The sequence below is a fragment of the Xyrauchen texanus genome, chromosome 33 (assembly GCF_025860055.1).
Source record: "Xyrauchen texanus isolate HMW12.3.18 chromosome 33, RBS_HiC_50CHRs, whole genome shotgun sequence".
Lineage (NCBI taxonomy): Eukaryota > Metazoa > Chordata > Actinopteri > Cypriniformes > Catostomidae > Xyrauchen > Xyrauchen texanus.
The window spans coordinates 4,561,509-4,582,170 of NC_068308.1; the positions used below are offsets into that span (position 1 = coordinate 4,561,509).

A 20,662-nucleotide genomic window follows, 5' to 3' on the forward strand; every position below is an offset into this window, starting at 1 on the left:
TAATCCGATAAACTTCAACATGTTTTACACATCATTTTAGTGAACTATGTGTGGATATTATGACGATAAGTAAGTCAGTAAATTTTGCGACAAGTTGGTGTCAGTTTACGGCTCTCTCCATTTATTTTTATGGTATCCGCAAACGGTGATTTACGGTCGTAACACGCGTACACGCGCTACAACGGTTAGAGCCGCGGAAGTTGGTGTATCGTTTATTAAAAAAACTCTGGTGTCTCTGCCCTCTTCAGTTCCCGAGCGAAGACTTCCGGAGCTCACGCGCTAAGTGCAGGTCCTGAGAAGCCACATCACCGTTAAATACAGTGCGTAAATTAATTTTTTGATCATTGCATAATCGGTCAGCTCGGTAAATGAATCTCGATGTGTTAGATTGTAGATAAATGATGCGGCTTGTGTCAAATAAGCAGCATTAGCTTTTGTCTGATCATCCACATATATTTAGATGCAGACCGACACACATCAACGCTGATCGAGATATAACACGCGTTTGAGTTTAATTTAAACACTTAAATCATGATTAGAGCTTGCGGCTGTTTGAGCTGGACACAGAACGCATCAGACTGTGAGTCAGGTCAGCCGCTGCTAGGAGCGTTTGTCTGTCACTGAGCCTCGCCTTTGTGTGTTTGCATCCAGCAAAAAGACATCGGCAGCGGCCGGAGCTCCGCGCTGCGCACTGGAGGTAAGGTCACCTCGAGCAGGCCTGTGTGTGGGTACGATTCTATGAACATCACCTCTGCATGAAAAGAGTCCAGCGGGGTGGGGGGTTAAACTGTTCCCTGAAGCTAAAACATGGCATACTGTAGTAGCACGGTACGACACTATAGTTTAGTTGAAGTACATCGATATTACGCTGTCTGAATGAAACACACGTTTCGAATAAGTAGAGATAAAAGCAAGCGAGTTAAATCAGTTATTTATATTTTTGATACAGTTAAATATAGTTTAATGTGTGGTTAAGGTTCATCTTTGGCGACATTACATATTCCTGTAATGAGCTTTCACCGGAAACCTCCGCTGCGCCGCCAATTTACAAACGTCATAAGTAATATGACACCTTTTTGATCCGATACCATGTATTATCAAGACCAATTTTGCCAATAATTATACTAGGATGACCAGATGACAAGAACGAATAAATCGGGACTAAATAAATATTGATATCAACATTTAGTCCGATGGCCTGTACCATGAAGCCGGTTTCGGTGGCTAGCCAGGTAAGTTTTAGCTTAGATTGCCTCAAACCCAAGTTTTAGGTACGATGAAATTTGGTCGGCTTTTAGCCGTGTTCATCGCCATAGCAACATACACTACACGGCTAACCTGTTCGCTACAGATAGCTAACAGATGCTGAACCTATCAGCTGTGAGTAAAATGACATATCTGATGCAATCAAGTCACTCCCTGTGTCTCTGGAAAGTCTAAATAATAATGATTCCTTAGATTTTTATATATATATATATATATATATATATATATATATATATATATATATATATATATATATATAGCTTTTCTAGGCACTCCACATACTATAGGGTGAATCTCCTCAACCACCACCAGTGTGCAGCATCCACCTGGATGCCCACCACACACACACACACTAGCTATTGGTGGAGAAGAGAGTAGAGTGAAGTAGCCAATTTAGGGATGGAGATTATTAGGAGGGGCCAATTTGGCAGGAGATTTTTACAAGAAGTCCCCTGGGATTTTTAATGACCACTGAGTTTCAGGACTTCAGTTTAACATCTCATCCGAAAGACAGTATACAGTATAGTGTCTCCATCACTATACTGGGGCATCAGGACCCACACAGACAGCAGGGTGAACACCCCTGCTGGCCTACCCAATACCACTTCCATCAGGAACCTTGGTTGTCCTGAGGAGGTCTCCCATCCCGGTACTTTTCAGGCTCAACCCTGCTTAGCTTTAGTGGGCAACCAGGCAAGAGGTGCAGGGTGATGTATTGTAGATTTTCAGCAGATAGTGTTGTATTTCATTTAAAATGTAATTGCTTTTCATTTACCCTCTTTAGCCATAGCAAAAAATATAAACATATTATATAAGGCTATCTATAAAACAGCCATTTCAATGGATTAATATGATACCTGCCAAAAAAAAACGAAAATCATTTTAAAATATTAAAAGTCCAAGCTTAAAGGGTAAATGCCACCCAAACCCCTTCTTTCAAGGACTCGAGATTAACATGCAGTTTTTACTTGAAGTTATAATATAAGCAATATAAACAGTACACAAAATACGTCTTGTATAGAAACAAACAAAAAAAAAATGCATTTGGCAGACGCTTTTATCCAAAGCGACTTACAGAGCCCTTATTACAGGGACAATCCCCCCGGAGCAACCTGGAGTTAAGTGCCTTGCTCAAGTACACAATGGTGGTGGCTGTGGGGATCTGAACCTACAACCTTCTGATTACCAGTTATGTGCTTTAGACCACCACTCCAAATACAATTTTTTTTTTTTATCTGTTTCAAAGCTGTTATTCTGATTACCCTAAATATATGTAGTTCAGTTTTATTTCTTAAGGCCAATGGCATTTTACCCAAAATAAGGTTTTCTGGATGGATTTCTATTGTGCAGTTAAATATTAAATTAGCCTGTCTAATCCGTTCATTCCAATAAGTTGTCAATTTAGAGCACTCCTATATAATTTTAATGTAATGAGACATTTTTTTTCTCCAACAGTCCCCTTTTTCCATGCTATTGTATTACTACTATACTTTGAATAGTAGGTGTTAAAAATCTCATTTGTACCTTCGAAGCATATTCCATCTAAACACTGGATAGATAATACATTCCATATTACTCAAATATTTCTCCCCAGTCTTGCTGACTAATTTTATTTTTAATTCATCCTCCCACCTACACTGGTGGCCAAAAGTTTGGAAAAATTTACATATTTTGCTCTTATGGAAAGAAATGGGTACTTCTGTTCATCAAAGTGGCATTCAACTGATTAAAATATGTAGTCAGGACATTAATAATTAGAAAAATCACTATTACAATTTGAAAAAGAAATAAAAATCCTCCATTTGCAGCAATGACAGCTTTGTAGATGCTTGGCATTCTAGCTGTCCGTTTGTCCAGATACTCAGGTGACATTTCACCCCACACTTCCTGTAGCACTTGCCATAGATGTGGCTGTGTTGTCGGGCACTTCTCACACACAAAAGCTCAATGGGGTTAAGATCCATAACACACTCTTTTCCAATTATCTGTTGTCCAATGTCTGTTTCTTTGCCCACTCTAACCTTTTCTTTTTGTGTATCTGTTTCAAAAGTGTCTTTTTCTGTGCAATTCTTCCCATAAGGCCTGCACCCCTGAGTCTTCTCTTTACTGTTGTACATTAAATTGGTGTTTAGTGGGTAGAATTCAATGAAGCTGTCAGCAGAGGACGTGAGGCATCCATTTATCAAACTAGAGACTCTGATGTACTTATCCTTTTGTTTAGTTGTACATCTGGTCTTCCACATCGCTTTCTGTCCTTGTTAGAGCCAGTTGTCCTTTGAAGAATGTAGTGTACACCTTTTGTATGAAATCTTCATTGTGTGGCAATTCCAAGCATTGTATAGCCTTCATTCCTCAAACCAATGATTGACTGATGAGTTTCTTTAGAAAGCTGTGTTCTTTTTACCTAATATTGTCTTTTAGATATGCCAGTCTGTTGCATACTGTGGCAACTCAAAAACAAACACAAAGACAATGTTAAGCTTAATTTAATGAACAAAATAGCTTTCAACTGTGTTTGATATAATGGCAAGTGCTTTTCTAGTACCAAATGATCAATTTATCATGATTAGTCAATGATAAGGTGTTGGAGTGATGGTTGCTGTCTAGTTTGATCAAAAATGACTTTTTTCAAATAGTGATGGTGCTGTTTTTACATCAGTAATGTCCTGACTATACTTTGTGATCACTTGAATGCCACTGTGGTGAATTAAAGTACCAATTTCCTTCCAAAACAGCAAAATCTGTACATTATTCCAAACCTTTGGCCACCAGTGTACATCTTTTATACAGTTTTATTCAGACTGTTTTGTTTATCTCTTTCAAGTGCACTCTTTAAAATTCCTGACATAGTTATTGGATTAGTTGTATCAATTATATCATTTATGAATGGATGCATTTCCTTTTTTATTTCTTTTACTTGAACTTCTCTTAATAAATATCTTCTGACCTGTATTAATTACAAAATTGTGAATTTGGAAGCTCGTACTTTTTTGCTAGGTTTGAAAAGTTATCTATTCCTTTATCAGTGAACAGTTGGTGATATCTTTACAGACCTCTAGCTGCCCAAAACTTTAAATGTTTTATCTAATCTATTTGACATAAATGGGATTTTAGTAGTTTCTTGTAAATATCTTAATTTTACGGTTTTTCTTTTTCTAACCAAATTCTAAAAGTACTATTAATACAAATATTATCTGTTGATCTAAACTTGTTGCTTTGTTTGTGTAGAAAAAGGAATATACTAAAAGGTTCCTACATTTACATCTTCCTCCATTTCACTTTAGATTCTTCTTTAATCCAAATCAATATAGTTTTAATTTGGGCAGCTTTATAATAATTTTTTACATTTGGGAAGTCTATTCCTCCAAGCCTTTTTGACAACCTAAGAATTTTGAGATTAATTCTAGGTTTCCTATTATCCCAAATATATTTACAAAGTAGTTGTCATTGTCTAAAAACACTTTGATATACTAACTGGTAGATGGAGAAAAAAAAAAAAGGAAAATATACTTTAGTATATTCATTTTTATATTCTCTATTAGTTTTGAAATCCTTATATTTGTAATATTTATTTGTAATAGTTTTGAATGATATATATATAACATTTTCAATTCAAATAACTATAAAAGCTTTTGTATTTTAAATAAATTTAAGCTTTTAAAATGAGTAAGCCTGTGTGTTCTTGTTGTGAGTCTATATGAATTCACTTATGCATTGATATACCAGCTGTTCTATTTTTTATTATTACATTAAGAAATTGTTTGCAGCAGTCCTCCTTGAGCTCTCGTAGCAGCCGCTGTTTCTTGTTGTGTCTTTAATTACTTCATCATTTTACAGTTATCCCTTGTACTGGGTAAATCATGTGTTTTAAGTTTTCATGATTTCATGCTGAAATCTTGAACAATGTAAATGCATTTCCATTTTTTATATTTTTAAAACAATGTCTTGTGCACAGTTTAAATGAATTTAAATTCTTATTTTCATAATCATCATCTTTCATCTATTAATCTATTGATGCCCCAAAAGCATATCAATAAAATAACTTGCCAATTAATCATCAATATATCGATATTTTAAGACATGCCTACTGGCCAGAAATCTTGTTTGAGGTTGAGTTATGTTCATGGTTATTAGTCTATGGATATATCAATTTCAATTTTGTTTTTAGCTATCGTTTACATGCAACACAGTGTACAATAGGCTATTTACAGTAATTGGGTTATTGAGAGATGTTTTAACGCTCTTGCATTGAGCTGCAACAATTGCAGGCATTGTTGCGCTTGTGCTTTATACTGCCCAGATCGCAAAAGCTTGTTGGTTGCTCCTTTTCAATTACATTTTTTTAGTAATTTCACATGTGAAGACTAGCTTAAATCTATTAGGTAAGCCTGTTTTATATTGCGTCTGCAGGGCGGAGAGATGCGCATCCATGTAGGTTTAATGGCAGGCTCACGTTGAGCCTTGACTGATGTTAAAACGGAGCTGTTGTTTACTCTGTTCGGTAAATAAAGGTCTCTTGATTCTGTTTTTTTCTATGTCAAAAATGGCTTTGGTGGTCACAGACATAGCGTCATCCACATGCTCGAAGTTGGGTAATTACATAATTGCATTTAATTAATATATAACATAATTACTTAATTAGTCAAAAGATAAAGGAATATTTGATTCCCCATGACATGATACCTTTAATGTGTCATTTGTTTTACAGACGCTTGACTGCAGGTGTTCTGATGTAGACATTTCTACCTCACACTGCCCCCTACATCAATCCCAGAATCCTCTGCTGCAGTTGAACCTTGCATTGCAGCTGTGACATCACATAGCTCCAGAAGATCAGGGACATCCACACTTACAGGATTTCCAGCTCGCTCAGCTCTCTCTGTGGGTTTACATCACTTCCTGTTTGTGTGTGGTTTTACCGGCACGCTGACATTCAGAAACTGGGCGGAAACTCATGGGATACGAGCATGTCAGAAGTTGGAGAGCGTCGGCCAGTCAACACGGACTACGCCGTTTCCGTGCTGAAGCAACTCAAGTTCTTTTACGAGCAAAAGTTGTTGACTGACATCACTCTACTGGTGGAGGACAATGAGTTCCCTTGCCATAAGATGGTGCTGGCGACCTGCAGCTCGTACTTCAGGTGGGTTTGTGGGAAAATTAAGGATTTAACCTTTTGTTGAGTTTTGTCATGGAGTCTCTCTCCATCTACCTCAATATCACTCACAAAAAGCCAAAACTCCATCCACATAATTTCATCCAATTGTGATTCAGACAAATACAAGTATATCCAGTCATTCAGGGAAATATTTTGGTCTATTTCTCTGATAATAGTCACTTGCAAGTAGTGATTGGAGAAAAATAGATGCTCTGATGCATCGTGATTTATTTTATTTTTTTTTCTCCAATGATTCTGGATCGACTCTCATAAATTCTGAATTGTTTCTGAGATCAGTTTAAAACGTAGCTGCACAGTGCCGTTATGTGCAGGCCAGAGACCGAGTCAGTAAAGCCAAACGCACACTACACTAGGTGTATCAACCACACCATTTGTCTCCTAAACTATGATCCTTAAATTAATTCACAAACTCACACACATAGCAAAGGGAGAGTTTATTCGTGATTACAAGATAACAAACAACATGAAAGACGATCTCACGCCCGTTATTGCATTCGCTAGAGTGCAGAACATTGTGCGGAGCATCACTGAGCTTGCGTCGAAAAGCAGATCTCAAACAGTGTAAACCTGCAGTGAGTGACAGCAGTCAAACTGTTTAATCAAATATTATAATACAAAATATTAATACAAAAAAATAGGCTTGAGATTTATTCTAATAAATTTATACTAATAAAAATAATTAACAATGCTATAAATTTGGGGCCTACTCAGTGAGTATTGATGCTGACCATCACCCATGGGGTAACCTCCTTGTGGTCATGATTTGGGGTTCTCACTCTCAATGGGGTTTTTCTTTTTTAATCAATGTGCAAAAATGTCAACAATTCTGTGTTTTTCTGTCAATATGGGGTGCTGTGTGTACAATAATGAGGAAAAAAAATGAACTTAAATGATTTTAGCAAATGGCTGCAATATAACAGAGTGAAAAATTTAAAGGGGTCTGAATACTTACCGTACCCACTGTATGCGTGGATCGCAGAGAGTAGCATTAGTCTTCACATACTGTGAGTCTCCGCGGTGTCATGCACAATGAGTCAAATGTGTGGATTGATGTTCTCAGGCAGCTTAGACTTGTCTTCCGCCACCTGGATTGAGGTGAGTAACTGCGCCACTACGAGGACCTACTAAGTAGTGGGAATTGGGCATTCCAAATTGGGAGAAAAGGTGATTAAAAAAATTCATTAAATAAATAAATTCTTTAAATTAGTGCTTTCGGTGAATATTTTTTTTTATTTGTGATTAATCGTAGATTATATTTATTTTATTGTCAGAATGTATTTATTTCCATTTTAGGAAAGAAAACAAAACCATATGTAACAATATAATGCTTTATTAACATTTTCCAAACAAAGCCTTCAACAAAATTAAACACAGAAATGCACTACAATAGAACCAATTCAAGTAAAATTAACATTTCTCAAATGTTAAGAAGGCTGTACACTTTCCTACGACAATCGTAAAGCTGCGTACATGATTTGCGTCAGAGTTTCAATGATAGTTTCAAGCGCCACTTTGAACTCACCATGCGCTTCACATAGGCTGAAAAATACTTGATTTCAATCACAAATCCCATCTGGGCTTGTTTTGTACATCAGATAGGGCTAAGAGCTCCTTTCTCCATCATTTTATAACTGACAGGGAAGCGTTGTCACAGATTATTTTATTTACTGAGATCTGCGGCTCTATCATAGGAGAGAGCATAACAGACAACTAGTGTGTTAAGACAGTACCACCCATAGAATGTCAATGGAGCTGCCTATTTATGTTAAACTTGATCCCCTTGGTTGAAGGGCTCTGCCGCGCGTGCGTGCGTGCGTGCGTGCGTGCGTGCGTGCGTGCGTGTCAGTCAGTGTAAGGCCTAACCTTCACACCAGTGTTTATGCTGTATTAACATTAAATGTGTTTGTCACGATTAAGAAAAATGAACATGCTAAACTTGCGTTAATGCATTATGACACCCCTAATAGGCATTCTTCTGGACTAAATATGGACCAGACTTTACAAATTATTTGCTAAATTGTTGCTTTTCATAACCGTTTTTAGTGTTGTCAAAAGTACTAGTTCTTCGACACCAAGTCGATACTAAACTAAAAAAGTACCAGTGTTTCTGCATTATCTGTAGTTCTGAACACTTGACACAATCCGGTACCAGCATGCAGTGTGACTGACAGTGTTACTGCTTTTATACTGAAAATGACAATTAATCAACTTAAAATCATGACATGTCCTAGTGTGATTTATTAAACCGCTTTAGGCTGCAATCTTACTGTGGAAGAGCTGCGTACTTTAAATCTGACCGCTCATCCACTATAAACTCCACAGACATAAAGAAACATTCACGTTGTATCAGATGAAAGAGCAGAGCACTTATCCATTGTGAACCATGCAGCACATATAAAATATATACAGGCGTATGCAAAAGTTTAGGCACCCCTGACAATTTCCATGATTTTCATTTATAAATAATTGGGTGTTTGGATCAGCAATTTCATTTTGATCTATCAAATAACTGAAGGACACAGTAATATTTCAGTAGTGAAATGAGGTTTATTGGATGAACAGAAAATGTGCAATATGCATCAAAATGAAATTAGACCAGTGCATCAATGTGGGCACCCCAACAGAATTATCACATCAATATTTAGTTGAGCCTCCTTTAGCAGAAATAACAGCCTCTAGACGCTTCCTATAGCCTGTAATGAGTGTCTGGATTCTGGATGAAGGTATTTTGGACCATTCCTCCTTGATGGTTGCCGAGCATGGACAGCCTGCTTCAAATCACCCCACAGATTTTCAATGATATTCAGGTCTGAGGAATGGGATGGCCATTCCAGAACATTGTACTTGTTCCTCTGCATAAATGCCAGAGTAGATTTTGAGGAGTGTTTTGGGTCATTGTCTTGTTGAAATATCCAGCCCCTGCGTAACTTCAACTTTGTGACTGATTCCCCTACATTATTCTCAAGTATCTGCTGATATTGAGTGGAATCCATGCGACCCTCAACTTTAACAAGATTCCCAGTACCGGCACTGGCCACACAGCCCCACAGCATGATGGAACCTCCACCAAATTTTACTGTGGGTACCAAGTGTTTGTCTTGGAACGCTGTGTTCTTTTGCCGCCATGCATAACGGCCCTTGTTATGACCAAATAACTCAATCTTTGTTTCATCAGTCCACAACACCTTCCAAAATGAAGCTGGCTTGTCCAAATGTGCGTTTGCATACCTCAAGCGACTCTGTTTGTGGCGTGTGTGCAGAAAAGGCTTCTTCCGCATCACTCTCCCGTACAGCTTCTCCTTGTGCAAAGTGCGCTGAATTGTTGAACGATGCACAGTGACACCATCTGCAGCAAGATGATGATGTAGGTCTTTGGAGGTGGTTTGTGGGCTGTTTTTGACCATTCTCACCATCGTTCGCCTTTGCCTCCGATATTTTACTTGGCCTGCCACGTCTGGCCTTAACAAGAACTGGGCCTGTGGTCTTCCATTTCCTCACTATGTTCCTCACAGTGGACACTGACAGCTTAAATCTCTGCGATAGCTTTTTGTAGCCATCCCCTAAACCATAATGTTGAACTATCTTTGTTTTCAGGTCACTTGAGAGTGGTTTTGAGGCCCCCATGTTGCCACTCTTCAGAGGAGAGAGAAAGAGAACAACTTGCAACTGGCCACCTTAAATACCTTTTCTTATTAGATGCACCTGTCTATGAAGTTCAAGGCTTAATGAGCTCACCAAACCAATAGTGCGTTCCAATTAATCAGTGCTAGGTAGATACAGGTATTTAAATCAACAAAATAAATGGATGCCCAAATTTATGCACCTGTCTAATTTCATTTTGATGCATATTGCACATTTTCTGTTAATCCAACGAACCTCAATTCACTACCGAAATATTACTGTTTCCTTCAGTTATTTGATAGATCAAAATGAAATTGCCGATTCAAATACCCAATTATTTATAAATGAAAATCATGGAAATTGTCAGGGGTGCCTAAACTTTTGCATACGCCTGTATTTATATAATTAAAATCACAGCATTTGCGCTTTAATGTCAACTCAACTTGATCTAAATTGCATTTAAAACAACAGTTGACCAAAATTTAAAAGACAACATTTCAAAATTTCCACATACACAAACGCCAGTAATCTAATATAAACACTCCAAACTGTGAACTACATTTGATTTGTCTGACTCAAATGACAGTGTAAACGGATGAGATTTCAGACGTGACTTAAATGATTACTCTGCGCCGTGACGCAAACTGTTTATCCGGACAAGTGAAGCATCAGGCAAAAAACACGTCATAAGCACGATTCAAAATAAAATCTAGATGCCTGAAATGTAAGAAATTTTATCAAAATGTATTACAACTGTATAGTAAATTGTAATATTCACTGCAATAATAATAATAATAATGAATAAAAATATCGCAAGTAAGACAGCTGTTGAATAAAATTTGGCAAACAAATTGCAATGACATGTTGAAAATTTAGATTTTTACTTGTTAAAAGTTTTAATAATTTATTAATTAGACACCATTTTGATGATGAAATATATATATTTTGTTTTTCAACTTTAAAAAATGTTCTGGAAAAAAATAATAATAATTATTAAATAATTAAACTGGTGTGTTCAGTAGTATATTATAATATTAGCATACATTTGCTAATAGCAAATTGGTTTCGAAAACCATGAAATTTCACTGATATTTGTACTGACTACTGATAATTTGGTACTGTGGTTACTAATTTATGCTCTGAAGGCATGGCAATTCAATTCCATGCCTGGAAGGCCACATCCTACAAAGCTTACTTATAACCCTGCTCTTACACACCTGCCTCTAATTTTCAAGTAATCCTGAAGATCTTGATTAGCTGGTTCTGCTGTTTAATCAGTTAGCATGCTGTAATTAATGTTTAATTGACCACCAAAACTTCTGTGAAGGCAGCACCTTGCAAATTTGAGTTACTATAAATCCTTTACCATCAAGCCACGCTTTGTCAATATGCACATTATTTGAGAGACGTGTTGGACTGAAGTTGGCTAGTGACAACACATCATATGTGTTTGAAACATCACTTCTGTCAGCTGATAAATGCTGAACGTTTCAGTGTAGATTAAAACTTTAGTATTCCTACGAGTGCGTAACATATAGTGTAATTTTAGACAGCTCAGCTTTGATCCATGAAATAATAGCTTTGACCATGGACAAATGACAATTGCACTTTGCAAATACATCAGTTTACTTGATTTTATCACTGTTTTTTTTTTGTTCTTGTAGAGCCATGTTTATGAGTGGCCTCAGTGAGAGCAAACAGACACATGTTCACCTGAGAAATGTTGACCCTGCTACGCTCCAGACCATCATAACCTACGCTTACACTGGCAACCTGCTCATCAATGACAGCACTGTGGAGCCGCTCTATGAGACGGCGTGTTTCCTTCAGGTTGGGAAAGTGTATACTCTTCTCATTTTCACAGATTAACTTTTAAGTAATAGTTTACCATGGTTGTGTCAGTCCACAAAACCACTCTGATTATGTCACTCATTAGAATGTCATGAAATTGTTGCAGACTTTAAGCAGAACAATCCTGCACTTTTAGGGTTCTAAAAAACAGGTTTAAAGCCATAGTGTATTATTGTGGATAAAAGTAGAGCAACTAGTGGAACCATGGTGTATTTGTTTTGAGGATGCTTTCTGGACACCATGAACATTCTGGAAAACCATTTTTTTTCTTCCCTAAACTGTTCATCCCATTGGCATAAAATATGGTATACATCATCTAGAGGTCCTGAAGAAAGCTTGTTAAACGTTTTCTGTTTGTCAATCCATTTGGTAGATACAAACTAATACATTTTAATAGGTTGCAGATCGGGTGTTCTTAAAGACACTCATTATCCAATTGAGGAAGTTGAATTTCGGTGTACTTTGGTACTAACAAATGAAGACAAATTGTCATCAGCAAATAATTTCAATACTGAATCGCTGATCATCTGGAAATTTGGGCTATGTGCATGATGTTTTAAAAGCATTGTGAACCATATTTTAGGAAAATTGGCCACAAGGAACTTTTCACCCTTTTTGTTATCCCTACTATATCAAACCACCATTTACTTGGCCAATATACTATAACTTTTTTCAAAGAGTTTTTAGAACATCATAGTATTTATCATACTGTTGTTTGTTTTATAATTGGTTTGTACCTGTATTCTCATCCTCAGGTGGAAGATGTTTTACTGCAGTGTCGAGATTACTTGGTCAAGAAAATCACTGCTGAAAATTGTGTCCGCATGCTAAGCATTGGTGACCTGTTCAGCTGCACTGAGCTGAAGCAAAGTGCAAAGCGCATGGTGGAGCACAAATTCCCTGTTGTCTACCGTCAGGAGGCCTTTCTGCAGCTCTCACATGAGCTATTGTTGGATCTCCTGAGCAGCGATAATCTCAACGTTGAGAAAGAGGAGACAGTACGTGAGGCGGCCATGCTGTGGCTGGAATACAACATGGAAGCACGTTCTCAGTATCTCTCCTCAGTCCTAAGCCAGATTCGAATTGACGCACTCTCTGAAGTGACCCAACGTGCCTGGTTCCAAGGTCTTCCACCAAATGACAAGTCTGTGGTTGTGCAGGGCCTGTATAAATCTATGCCAAAGTTCTTTAAGCCCAGACTGGGCATGACCAAGGAAGAAATGCTGATTTTTGTAGAGACTGAACCACCAGCTGAAAGCCACCCATTTGTGATTGGTCCACGTCATGCGGTCGTCTGTTATAGCCCACAAGCGGAGAAGGTCTATAAACTGAGTAGCCCGCCTGGAGACTTGCAGAAGGTTGGTACACTGGTCACCCCAGACAACGACGTGTTCATTGCCGGTGGACAAATTCCATTGAAAAGCACTCTGGCTAGTCACGGCAGTAAGAGTGGCAAGCTGCAGGCAGCCTACTGCTCAGTAGACAGTTTCTACTGGCTGGATGCTCAGCAGAATGCCTGGGTTGCCAAAACACCAATGCTGTGCGCACGCACAAAGCCGTCACTAGTGTACTGTCAGGGTTTTATCTATGCTATTGGTGGTGATAACGTGGGTGGTGAATTGAATAAGCGCACAGTGGAGCGATACGATTGCGAACAAGATGAATGGAGCATGGCCAGCCCTCTTCCCTGCGCCTGGAGTTGGAGCACGGCGGTAATGGCTCGCGACTGCATCTATGTCATGACTCACGACCTCATGTACTGTTACTTCCCTCGAGCGGACACTTGGGTGGAAATGGCCATGCGACAGACAAGTCGATGCTTCGCTTCTGCGGCTGCGTTAGGAGAGCACATCTTTTACATTGGTGGTCTGCATGTGGTGGGCAACTCAGGCTTGCGTCTACCAACTAGCACCATCGATGGCTCTTCTGTTACTGTGGAAATATACGACGTCAACAAAAACGAATGGCGTCTGGCTGCCAACATCCCAGCCAAGCGATACTCGGACCCCTGCGTGCGTGCGGTGGTTCTACTGAACACTCTGTGCATATTTATACGCGAGACTCACTTAAACGAGCGGGCAAAGTATGCTCTGTATCAGTACGACCTGGAGCTTGATTGTTGGTGCTTAAGGCAACCTGTGTCAGAGCGTGTGCTCTGGGACCTTGGTAAAGATTTTCGTTGCGCCGTGGGTAAACTATACCCATCCTGCCTTGAGGAATCTCCCTGGAAGCCGCCCACCTACCTCTTCTCCCCTGAAGGAGCTGAGGAGTTTGAGGTGGATGAGGACATGGTGTCGCTGCCTCGTGTATAGTGAACACCATCTACTTGGAAACAAGCCTGTAATTTATCCACTGTTTCGGAATAATGCTCTATTTAATGGGACTTTGAAGTGTGAGTAAAGATAAATTATGACCCCCCCCAATAACTAGTATGTTCTTGGAGATCGGCCATTTAATTGGAGTCTAAAACTGGAATTGAATATTGAATAGAACTTAAATTGGAAAATCGACTAAAATGTAATTTCTTCAGCACGCCACTACACATGCAGTTTTGATTTCTGTTTCTGATGTCATAGTGAGTTGTTTGCCCAAGAGCATATCTATTTCTCCAAAATAATGGGTAGTCACTACGTTTTTTGTTTTCATTGTTTTTTTTTTTTGTATTTTTGTGATCATTACAAATTTTGAATTCTTTTTTTATAATTTGCTGTAAACATTTGAATATGCGATTAATTTCAATTAAACCAACTTCAGTTGAAAATGGCAACTGTACAAACCCTCAACATTTCTCTCCATTCTGTTCATGTTCCTCTTATAGAAAGGAAGTATTCACCTACATGTCAGCTGTATATGGGATGGTCAAAGGTCCGTAAGTTTTGTACTAGGTGCCATTTTGTCATTCGGCTTGACTGCTGGTACGATGACTTGCTTGACTTTTTGATGCATACCTCTGTACCCTCATAGTTATTTCACATACTCTTATTGGTTTATCTGATGACCATCTGGCATCTTTTGACCCTCAGAAGGGCAGGCTTCACGTTCACAACCACAAACACCCCATGGATGCCTTAAGATGATTTATAGCCTGGATTCCTAGTTTATTTACCGTTTGCTTCACCTACCTTGAGGCCGATAGATCATTATCGTTTAGTCAGTCAAGATCAGTCACCATGCACACACCAGTGTACAGTTATTAGCAAACTAGTTTTTGTTTAATTGGTCTACAAAAGGAATCAGATCTACTCAAATACTGTCAAGTGCCCATTCACCCATGTATCATCTGCAGTGAAAGCCATTCACACTATATGCCCATAGATATGCCTCTCTTAATCTTTTATCTGTATTTTGACCATTATTTTATACACCCATCTTTGCAGTAGTATCAGTGTCATCATAAATGACAATAACAGAGTGTAATCGGCACATATTATGGCCGTGTATAGCATGTTAGCTTCAGAATTTAAACAAGACAAATTAAGTGTGTGTGTGTGTGTCCTCCACCACTGTTATAAATCAACACAATCTGCTGTTTTCTGTTTAATTAACCACATTTCAAGATCAGATCACATGTATTGCAAAGACACCAATTTACCGATTGGGATTAGATGAGAATGGAAAGATTCCATATTCTGCTCCTCATTCAATACGGCAGTTTGATTGGATTACATTTAAATGTTTAGCAAATGTATTAAAAATAAAATACATGAGAATGTACTTGGTTTCTTTAGTACTTTGGCATCTGAGGATTTTTCAGCTTTTGATGATGTATATATAGATTAAATGTCGTCTTTTGTCATTTGTTGAGTGCATCCTGATGGCAACTTCCCATGACTGTCAAATGAAAAGAAAATGCATAAATGAGGACTGGGCTAAACAAAGGTTTAGTTTGGAGCTGGGGAAGCTCTCCTTGAGATAACACCATAGATTGTGTATCTTGAAAGATTTTTGCCATTTTCTAAATTTTAAGAGCATTGAGATGTATAGATTTAATATACAGGTGAAACTCGAAAAATTAGAATATCGTGCAAAAGTTCATTAATTTCAGTAATTCAACTTAAAAGGTGAAACTAATATATTATATAGACTCATTACAAGCAAAGTAAGATATTTCAAGCCTTTATCTGATATAATTTTTATGATTATGGCTTACATCTTATGAAAACCCCAAATTCAGAATCTCAGAAAATTAGAATATTGTGAAAAGGTTCAGTATTGTAGGCTCAAAGTGTCACACTCTAATCAGCTAAACACCTGCAAAGGGTTCCTGAGCCTTTAAATGGTCTCTCAGTCTGGTTAAGTTGAATTCACAATCATGGGGAAGACTGCTGACCTGACAGTTGTGCAGAAAACCATCATTGACACCCTCCAAAAGGAGGGAAAGCCTCAAAAGGTAATTGCAAAAGAAGTTGGATGTTCTCAAAGTGCTGTATCAAAGCACATTAATAGAAAGTTAAGTGGAAGGGAAAAGTGTGGAAGAAAAAGGTGCACAAGCAGCAGGGATGACCGTAGCCTGGAGAGGATTGTCAGGAAAAGGCCATTCAAATGTGTGGGGGAGCTTCACAAGGAGTGGACTGAGGCTGGAGTTACTGCATCAAGAGCCACCACACACAGACGGGTCCTGGACATGGGCTTCAAATGTCAAACGTCTTAACTGGGCTAAAGAAAAAAAGAACTGGTCTGTTGCTCAGTGGTCCAAAGTCCTCTTTTCTGATGAGAGCAAATTTTACATCTCATTTGGAAACCAAGGTCCCAGAGTCTGGAGGAAGAATGTAGAGGCACACAATCCAAGAAGTCCAGTGTGAAGTTTCCACAGTCTGTGTTGGTTTGAGGAGCCATGGCATCGGCTGGTGTTGGTCCACTGTGCTTTATTAAGTCCAGAGTCAACGCAGCCGTCTACCGGGACATTTTGGAGCACTTCATGCTTCCTTCAGCAGACAAGCTTTATGGAGATGCTGACTTCATTTTCCAGCAGGACTTGGCACCTGCCCACACTGCCAAAAGTACCAAAACCTGTTTCAGTGACCATGGTATTACTGTGCTTGATTGGCCAGCAAACTCGCCTGACCTGAACCCCATAGAGAATCTATGGGGCATTGCCAAGAGAAAGATGAGAGACATGAGACCAAACAATGCAGAAGAGCTGAAGGCCGCTATTGAAGCATCTTGGTCTTCCATAACACCTCAGCAGTGCCACAGGCTGATAGCATCCATGCCACGCCGCATTGAGGCAGTAATTAATGCAAAAGGGGCCCAAACCAAGTACTGAGTACATATGCATGATTATACTTTTCAGAGGGCCGACATTTCTGTATTTAAAATCCTTTTTTATTGATTTCATGTAATATTCTAATTTTCTGAGATTCTGAATTTGGGGTTTTCATAAGCTGTAAGCCATAATCATCAAAATTATATCAAATAAAGGCTTGAAATATCTTACTTTGCTTGTAATGAGTCTATATAATATATTAGTTTCACCTTTTAAGTTGAATTGCTGAAATTAATGAACTTTTGCACGATATTCTAATTTTTCGAGTTTCACCTGTAGATAGTGTCTTGGATATTAAGTTAGGAAAAAAATCTAATACTGTAGTAGTGATGATATTCATGGCAAGTTTATTATTAATTGTGATTATAATTACTTCTAACATTGGAATCAATACAATGTGCAGATATTAGAGTTGTAGTCAATGAATGACAGACACATGGGGCAGCCAAATGGGTCATGTGGGTCGATGGCAGCCAAAGATAAATCTGTGCATGACATGGAGCTATAAACCTAGGGATGACCTAGACATTACAATGATGAAAGAATGAAAAAAGATGTTGGTGACTTTATTAAACCAAGAATGTTCACTGATAAGACACAACATTAAAACCATTGACAGGTGAAGTGAATAACATTTATTATCTCATTACAATGGCACCTGGCAAGGGGTGGGATATATTAGGCAGCAAGTGAACAGTCAGTTCTTGAATTTGATGTGTTGGAAGCAGGAAAAAAAGGCAAGCATAAGGATCCGAGTGACTTTGACAAGGGCCAAATTGTGTTGTTTAGATGACTGGGTCAGAGCATCTCAGAAATGGCAGGTCTTGTGGGGTGTTCCAGGTATGCAGTGGTTGGTACCTACTAAAAGTGGTCCAAGGAAGGACAACCGGTGACAGGGTTATGGGTGCCCAAGGCTCATTGATGAGTGGGGGAGCAAAGGTTAGCTCATCTGGTCTGATCCCACAGAAGAGCTACTGTAGCTCAAATTGCTGCACACAGTGCAATTGCAGCTTGCTGCACATGGGGCTGCGTAGCCACAGACCGGCCAGAGTGCCCATGCTAATCCCTGCCCACCGCCAAAAGCTCCGATAATGGGCATGTGAGCATCAGAACGGGACCATGGAGCAATGGAAGAAGGTGGCCTTGTCTTATGAATCACATTTTCTTTAAGATCATGTGGACAGCCGGGTGTATGTGCATGGTTTGCTTGGGGAAGAGATTGCCTCCGCAGGCCTGCCTTCTTCCCGTGGTGCATCCTGCTGCAGTGTGATGCTCTGGGCAATGTTCTGCTGGGAAACCTTGACATTCTTGACATTCATGTGGATGTTACTTTGACACATACCATCCCTACCTAAAGATTGTTGCAGACCACATACGCCCCTTCATGGCAATGGTATTCCCTGATGGCAGTGACCTCTTTCAGCAGGATAATGTGCCCTGCGGCACTGCAAAAATTGTTCAGGTATGGTTTGAGGAACATGACCAAATTCCTCAGATCTCAATCCGATTGAGCATCTGTGGGATGTGCTGAACCAACAATTCCGATCCATACCTTCAGAGGTCTTGTGGATTTCGTGCCTTGAAGTATCAGAGCTGTTTTAGTGGCACGAGGGGGATCTATATGATATTAGGCAGGTGCTTTTAATGTTGTGGCTGATTGGTGTATAAGGTAATCGTGGAAAGAAAACAAGAAAAATAATTCTATGTGTACACCGCTAGCGTAGCACAATTTAAAAGCAGACTATTTAATTTAACCATATGCCTGGTCTTCAGTCTAGACTTCCAAGAGAGTGTGTCTGAATCTCGAATATTTCTAGAAGGCTATTCCAAAGTTATTATTGGTACTATCAAAAGACAAGTGTCTTTGAACCTTACCGGGCGAAATAGGTAATAGGGTAACAAGGAGATCTGTTCGATATTGGGGGGCTAAGCTATTACCCAGCAAACACCGCTAATCTTCTTCCAATGTTGCAACAACTTGCCCAAAAGTTTAGCAATTTTGCATTGTGTGGTGAAGGTTGTCACCTAGCTGTCACTACGCAGCTATTTTGCCATCATTCAGAGTCACTGATTAAAGAGGCGGTCACACAACACTTCCATTTATTCCCATTCAAATGCATCTGAACATGGGAGACCAGAAACAAGCTTGTGTGAAGAAACTTTACAAAAGTTAAAGTTTGGTGAACACTTATCTGCGAATCTGGATGACAAGAAGAAATGTGAAGAAGATTGACGTCACACACTGACCTCTTTGCTCAATTTAAAGAATACAAATGTTAAAAGATACATGTTTTTATTGTTGCAGAAAGGTGAGTAGATGGTATATTTAAAAAAAATATATATAATTTTATTTGTGATGTAGGGTACAACGGGGCTAAGGCACACCATAAGGAAAATGTGTTTTTTTTGTCTGGTCACAAAATGTATCAAAATCGAAAAATTTATGGAGAAACATAATTAGTTTGAAAAGAAATAATAACAGAAGGTTGTTTAGATTCAAATGCAGTTTTTTTAAAAAGATGGTAAGGGAGCATTTTACCCAACACTTGGAGTAAAAGGCCCCTAGGGGGGTTATAGTGATATCATGTAGAGTAGAGAATAGTTACAGTGCAAAATGTGTCAACAAATTTAGATGCTTTTTTTTTTCTTGGAGAACCCAATTAAGATAATGCTTACTCAAAACTGTTGTTTAGGTTGCTGGACCATTATTCTATGATCATGCGCTATACCAGGGGTTGGCAACCTTTTTAACAATTTTCCTTGTTAGTCACTGTGCGACTGCCCCCCTCCCCCAAATCTGCATGTAGACCCTATGCATCCGTATGTGTTTTGATTTCAGTGTAATCAGAAGCGATTGTGTGGGTGAGAAACGGATAAATATTTTAGTCAGTGTTTACTATAAATTATCCTCCCTGCTATTCAATCTTCACTTGAACTTTTACTTTCACATTTTTCTTGTGTTCTGGTTGATTCACCCTTTACATGCATACAAAATGTTAAATATTGATCTGTTTCTCACCCACACCTATCATATCACCTTGAAGATATAGATTTAACCACTGGAGATTTATAGATTTTGGAGCATACAAATTTTGGCCCCCATTCACTAGCATTGTGAGGACCTACAGAGCTGAGATATTTTATAAAAATCTTCATTTGTGCTCTGCAGGAGAAAGTAAGTTGGCATGAGGGTGAGTAACTGATGAGAGAATTTTTATTTTTGGGTAAACTATTCCTTTAAGGCTGTGTCCTTCCAAGACCAGTCCTTAGGAGACTCCTCCTCACCATTCAGTGGGAGAATGAGAGGGTAAGTGTGCATGGCAAACCATAAGTTTAGAAAACCCATATACTTAAATATGTTCTTAATCCCTTAATTATTTTAGCAAAATGTTTTATTCACAAAGCTGGAGTTCCTAGCATGTATGAATATTCCAGTGTATGAATGCGTGTCTGTGTGTGTGTTTTTACTCCATATATTGAGC

At 38.7% G+C, this 20,662-nt stretch overlaps 1 protein-coding gene across 3 annotated transcripts; it reads left to right on the forward strand.

Moving 5' to 3' along the window:
• The first annotated feature begins 256 nt into the window (after positions 1–256).
• Positions 257–15,614, forward strand: kbtbd2 (kelch repeat and BTB (POZ) domain containing 2). 3 transcript variants are annotated; one of them, XM_052102940.1, is made up of 5 exons: positions 264–320; positions 5,829–5,858; positions 5,975–6,406; positions 11,728–11,893; positions 12,670–15,614. In XM_052102940.1, the coding sequence occupies exons 3-5, from the start codon at positions 6,234–6,236 to the stop codon at positions 14,224–14,226; spliced, it is 1,896 nt and encodes a 631-aa protein (XP_051958900.1). In that variant the 5' UTR covers positions 264–320; positions 5,829–5,858; positions 5,975–6,233; the 3' UTR covers positions 14,227–15,614. The 3 variants fall into 3 exon arrangements, with proteins under 3 accessions (XP_051958899.1, XP_051958898.1, XP_051958900.1); XM_052102939.1 differs by lacking the exon at positions 5,829–5,858 and having other exon boundaries at positions 257–320; XM_052102938.1 differs by lacking the exon at positions 5,829–5,858 and having other exon boundaries at positions 262–697.
• The last annotated feature ends 5,048 nt before the right edge of the window (positions 15,615–20,662 follow it).